The 6,653-nt window shown below is 37.7% G+C and overlaps 1 protein-coding gene across 1 annotated transcript; it reads left to right on the top strand.

Annotated features, from left to right (window-relative positions):
• Window positions 1-433: 433 nt before the first annotated feature.
• GPR63 (G protein-coupled receptor 63) lies at window positions 434-1,762 on the top strand. The gene has a single exon (XM_007942250.2). The coding sequence runs from the start codon at window positions 500-502 to the stop codon at window positions 1,760-1,762; it is 1,263 nt and encodes a 420-aa protein (XP_007940441.1). The 5' UTR covers window positions 434-499.
• The last annotated feature ends 4,891 nt before the right edge of the window (window positions 1,763-6,653 follow it).

Raw genomic sequence — 6,653 nt, 5'->3', positions numbered from 1 at the left:
ATTTAAGAAAAAAAATAGTCACCTTGGGAAAACCAGATGAAATCTTTATTAATAGTGACTGTAAAAAGACCATAATATTACAGAAAAATCAGTTTATAACTTTTACCTTTGAGATGGTAATGCATTTTGAGATTCTGTTCACTTCCGTTTATATATGAATGTCAACATTTCCGTCATGGTTCACTGAAAAATCAAATAAAACCATATTTCAGCATTGATAGGGTTGGAGATGTAAGTATTTTTAAAGAGTTAAAAAGAGCAAAGCTGATCCTCTGTGGTGAAAAAATGTCATGTGTTATTTACAAAACTCATTTCTCATTTACTTTTTGTGTTTTGGGCTTGTTTTCAGGCAAAAGGAGTCCTGTGGATGATGGAACTCTTTGTCTGTTTTCCAGAGTGTGTTTCCAAGTCCATCAATGGAACATGATACTGCTGCTCTGTGTTGAAATGCTTGAAAAACATCCCCTTCTCTGCCTTTGCCTCCTGTCCTTCCGAAACCATGGTCTTCTCGGCAATGTTGACTGCATCCCATACTGGGGCATCATCCAACACGACATTTGTAGTCTATGAAAATACCTACATGAATTTTACGGTTCCTCCACCATTCCAGCATCCCATCATTGGTCCGCTGCTTAGGTACAGTCTCGAAACCATGGCTCCCACTGGGATGAGCTTCTTGTCAGTAAACAGCACAGCTGTACCCACAATACCGACAGTTTTTAAGAGTCTGAACTTGCCTCTCCAGATCTTCTTTTTTGCTGTAATGATATTTATTCTGGTTGTGTCTTTTCTTGGGAACTTGGTGGTTTGCCTCATGGTTTACCAAAAAGCTGCCATGCGATCTGCAATTAACATCCTTCTTGCCAGTCTGGCTTTTGCAGACATGTTACTTGCAGTGCTGAACATGCCCTTCGCCCTGGTAACTATTCTCACTACCAGATGGATTTTTGGGAAATTCTTCTGCAGGGTATCTGCTATGTTTTTCTGGCTGTTTGTGATAGAGGGAGTAGCCATCCTGCTTATCATTAGCATTGATAGGTTCCTTATTATAGTACAGAGGCAGGATAAGCTAAATCCATATAGGGCTAAGGTTCTGATTGCTGTTTCTTGGGCAACTTCCTTTTGTATAGCTTTCCCTTTGGCTGTAGGAAACCCTGATCTCCAGATACCTTCTCGAGCTCCCCAGTGTGTTTTTGGGTACACAACCAATCCTGGATACCAAGCTTATGTGATTTTGATTTCTCTCATTTCTTTTTTCATACCATTCCTCGTGATACTGTATTCATTTATGGGCATACTCAACACCCTTCGGCACAATGCTTTGAGGATCCACAGTTACCCTGAGGGTATATGCCTCAGCCAGGCCAGCAAACTTGGTCTCATGAGTCTACAGAGACCCTTCCAGATGAGCATTGACATGGGCTTTAAAACACGTGCCTTTACCACCATTTTGATTCTCTTTGCTGTCTTCATTGTCTGCTGGGCCCCATTCACCACATACAGCCTTGTGGCAACGTTTAATAAACATTTTTACTATAAGCACAACTTTTTTGAGATAAGCACCTGGCTGCTCTGGCTCTGCTACCTCAAGTCTGCATTGAACCCCCTGATTTACTACTGGAGGATTAAGAAATTCCATGATGCCTGCCTGGACATGATGCCTAAGTCCTTCAAGTTTTTGCCTCGTCTTCCTGGTCACACACGGCGACGAATACGCCCCAGTGCTGTCTACGTGTGTGGGGAACATCGGACAGTGGTGTGAATATTGGAACTGTTGGACATTTTGGGTGATGGATATTATTTATCTGACTTTGAATTTCACACTACTTCCTCACATACACTTTGTTGTTTTTTATAGGATTTGTGTGTGTGTGTGTGTGCAGTGTGAAAAAGAATGCTAATTAGTTCTAATTCTGTTACCAAGGATTGTGGTTAGTTGCTGTTGAGTCAGGGCCACTCCTGGCAACCCCATGTGTTTCAGAGTAGAGCTGTTCTGTAGGGTTTTCATGGCTGTGATCTTTTGGGAGCAGATCCCTGAGGACTGTTTTCCAAGACAGCTCTGGGTGGGTTCGAACTGCCAACCTTTCAGCTAGTAGTCTAGCCCTTAACTCTTCGTGCCACCCAGGGATTCCGGTCACCAAAGGTACACAATGGGAAAGTGATCACAAATGTTACCTCCAGAGTTCAAGAGAAATCCTTGATTTAGGGTGGTCAGATGTGTTTTTGTTTGATTGATTTTATTTTTATAGTGGGAATCAGGATTATGCTTTATTGAGCCTGAAATTGCTTTAAATTGTAAGTATTTTTATGCTGCTAAAGAATGCTTAGTTGAGTTTTTCAGTTCTTTTTTTCAGGAAGACACTGCTGCTTTTGCCATCATTGGAGCCAAAACCCCATACATCTCAATGATAAATATTTAGTTTTATTAAAACAATAACTCAAGGGGGTTAGTGACATTTCAAAGGTCATTAACATTTACTTTGGTGCACTTTAACATACAATGTACAAAATAATTTAGTCATATTTTTGAGAATTGTTTTTATACATGACGTGCTTTGGGAAACATGTTCATTATCATTTCTAGGAATATAGTTCTTTTTTTTCAATGTTTTATCTGCATGTACAGTTTTAAAGGAGACAACTAAAAAATGTGGACATTTTTCTAAGCACAACAATGATTCTTTAGAGCAATAGGGCAGAATTGAAAACACAAAGCACCCTTGCAAATCTAAGAGTGAACTGCAGTAAATAGGCAGCGGCTGCAGGCTGCAGTGAGTCCTTTCACTCAAGGATGCTTTCTGAGTGTAGTGGGGAGAAGGGGCTACTACTTATTGAACCTAACCATGTGCCAGGAACTGTATGTCATTTTATCCTCACAGCATCCTGTGAGACAGGTATTATTTTCTTCCTTTTTTCAGATGAAGAAAGCAGATCTCTGGTTGTAATCTTGCTGAAGGTGAGTGGAGGAGCTGGTATCCAAAAATCTGTCAGATTCCTGAGACTGCTCTTGTACCACAGACACCTCAGTGGGGTTTAGATGTTTCATAATCAAGAGACAACTCTGCATGCTTTTTAATTTCTCTAGACTAAATTTCTCTTTTAAAATATAGCTTAAGTTTTAAAAATTACCGAAGGAAATATGAAAGCATTACAGAAAGTCTGGAAAATAGAAAAGGAAAAATAAAATTAGAGTGGTAACACTCTCTGAAAGTGGAACTTAAAAATCCTGTATAAATAAGGAAATAAGGTGGCTTTTTGATTTGCAAAACAAGTGACTGGTAATTACTGAGAAGTTAAATAGTATTTGTAGGTCTTGGCTTTGCAGGTTCACCTGTCTCTAATTGTCTAGCTCTGTTATTTCTAAATTTGCTGGGCAGAACAACATTGTCCCAATGCTTACCCAAAACAGAGCTGGAGTTTGAAAATGTGCTCAGAGATATGTCTCTTCCAAAGAAGGGACGACGTTAAGCCATGATCCAAATTCAGAGCAAACTTTAATAGGGTAGGTCAGCTTTCAAATTATTTTTCTCTCACTGATGATCTGCCCCCTTGGTGCATCCAGGGCCTTTGGTCAGCTTCTCTCTGTAACCATTGGCACACTTTATCAGTCAACAGGGAGGGATAGGACTGCAGACTAGGGGTTTAAGGGCTGAAAGTACAGCCTCACCACTACATCATGGGCTAATAAGTTGGCAAGTTCACCATGAAAAATTCTTTTTAGATTTATAGCTTCTTTTCTGAAATTTAGTGTTTTGAGCCAGTGGAAAAGTGAGTCTCTGTTTCTTTAGTTAAACCAGACAGTTGGATTAGATGACTCCCCAAGGTCCTGTCCAACCCTAATGTGCTTTTCTCCCTATAAGAGTCTGACTTCAGCATCGCTCTTTGATCTTCAGTATTACTTTTTACATTTTACTACATTAGATATTTCTCAAAATTGAATGTTTGAAGAGTACATGGCATGGTGTCAGGACTTAGGACTTTGGAAGGTTGATGACATCATGAATGACAAAGGAAACTCTACTCTTAGGGCAATTGGAATGGTGTCGGAACTCATTGTCTAGTTAAAGAACTTGAGATTTGAGTATATCAATAAACATGTTTTGGAATCATCTTCCGATGATAATCACCTACCTCTTTAATTTCTAATTATTTATTGTTATAGGTAAAATTGTTGTCCATAGGGATCTTACGGAATTTAAACACTATAGTAGATATTAGTAGCATGTTGAAATATATCATGCTTTCCATTATCAATATAAACTGGATTTCAAGCCGTTAATACATATATATGAGATTAGACTTTCCCTCAGGAAAGTCAGCATGATCTGTATTCATTATACATATTGGCACTGGTCTTGAGATGCCTTTTGTGGCTGGAGTTGAAATTAAGCTTTATTTTCTTTGTTCTTTTTTTTTTTCAATGAGCAATTCTTTAAGCATTTATGAGTCATAATCCACTCGATGGCAGTGGATGTGAGTGGGTTTGGCCTCTTTTTTTTTTTTTTTTGGTGGTAGGAAGTACATTGTTTGGTGAGTGCTGTGGACTGCCTGCTGAGATGCTCAGTGTTTGTGAATGAAGACCATGAGGGACCTTTGTGAGATTCAGCAACAACACTGAATGGCAGTTCTCGTTACACTGGATAATCTTGATCAGATGACAGTTTACAAAGCATTTTGAAAATTTTTTATTATATATACATTTTGAAGGCTTTAAAAAAAAATACTACGGTGCACCCTTAACAGATTTAGGTGCCGAATCATTGTACGTGGTTTATACTCCCATATTTTCTTGAGGGAAAAAACATGCCACTATTGATATCACTGTTGATGACATAAATAGAAGTTGCACTCTCCCCTCAGGGTAATAAATAAGATGCATGAAAGAGATAATGAAATATTTGTGGTCAAAAGAAAGAGTTGAGAGAAAACCCAAATAGTCTGAAAAAGTGATCTTTAAGCTTTAGTATATTTACTATACACAGGGGAGTTTATTAACCATTCAAATTCCTGGGTACAGGCCCAGGAATACACATTTTTATTTTATTAAGCACTCTGCCTGATTCTGACTCAGGTGGTCCTTCTGGCATACTTCAAGAAACACCTCTGTAGAAAATAAGTTTGTTAAGATATCTGTTTGGTTTAAAAATGTTTGTTTTGTTCTGGAAGCCATTGTCTCCTAATGCATGGTTGATCCACATTAAGAGGGAAGTCTACTCATCCTTGTGCCTAACTTGCTGCCAAGTGTGTTGTGCTGAATCCTGCCAGTGTTAGCTTTATCTCACTTCAACTGGCAGATTATGATGAAAAATATAATTTCACAGTAAAGCAAAAGTCATGACTTACAGGAGTCTTAATTACTCTAATATTTTCTTTTCTCCTGGAGAGATGTCTTATTGTATGTAACTTCCTGAAAAGAGTGTGAGGGGAATGTGAAGATTTATCAAAATCTGTTGCTCTGCTTATGCCAGTCATGTTCAATGGAAGCATGAAGTAAAATAAAACAACTTTTAAAATCTATGTATTTCTGTTGCTGACAATGATATTTAAATTAATTTTTCTTGATCTTGTTTGTGTTTACATGAAAATATGTATATAGCAAAGAAAAATTTTCATGTGCTTGGATTTTTAGTTTAAAGGACTGCGAAATTCAAATTTATTTTCACAACCATAGTCCTGCTAAACTGCCTTCATCAAAAACTCAGTTTTTATAACAATAAATAAAAATGTCAGAGCACATGTTTGTTACTACAGGTAAATGGTAATAAATTTCTTAACTATCTATTGGTACTAGTCCTTTGTAATTTATTTTACAATAATAGCTGATCTGTCTGGGGGACAAATCCATGGAATTTTGGGTTGTAATATTTAAATTTCAAAAGTATAGTTATTTGTGCATATTTTTTTTTTTATTAAAAAGCAAATTAAACTCACTGCCGTGGAGTCAGATCCAACTTACAGCGACCCCCTCCTTGGGTTTCTGAAGCGGTATCACTACGGAAGTAGATTGCCCAACCTTCCTTCTGAGGAGTGACTGGTGGGTTTGAACCGCCAGCCTTCTGGTTGGCAGTCAAATGCCTTAGGCACTACGTTATCAGAGCTCCTATAAAACCATGAAAATTGCTCCCAACAAGGAAATGAATACATGTTTAAACATTTCTAAAGTTGAATTTTCTTTTTTTAAAGGACTACTTCATTTTACCTTAGAAAAGTTTGTCATGAGTCATATTTTCTGTTATATTAAAATATGAATTTAGCATCCACTCCTGCTTCCTTTGGGTTCTTATTTTTAGAGCAGTACTGAAACTTGTGTATGCTTAATTATGTTCTAGTTTTAGAAGTTTTCGGAGTAGTTGAGGATGAAATGAAACTTGGGGAAAGAAACAGTTTTGAGAAAGTTTTTCTAGGAGAGTAATGAAAATTTTACTGCTGAGTCATTTAAAATTGTCACTTTGCAAAGCAGTAACAAGTCTGTTTTTATTATGATGAATGATTTCATGCTGCACTTTCTCAAATGTAAGGCCTTTGTAAAAACCATTTACATATAAACTCATGTTGTTAGTTGTTGTTAAGTGCCGTCAAGTCATTTCCGACTCATAGCGACCCCATGCACAGCAGAATGAAACACTGCCCGATCCCGCGCCAGCCCCACAATC

The sequence above is a fragment of the Orycteropus afer genome, unplaced genomic scaffold, assembly GCF_000298275.1.
Source record: "Orycteropus afer afer isolate SDZICR_OR568_19922 unplaced genomic scaffold, OryAfe1.0 scaffold00087, whole genome shotgun sequence".
In the NCBI taxonomy this organism is placed as follows: Eukaryota; Metazoa; Chordata; class Mammalia; order Tubulidentata; family Orycteropodidae; genus Orycteropus; species Orycteropus afer.
This window is presented reverse-complemented; position numbering and strand designations above follow the sequence as displayed.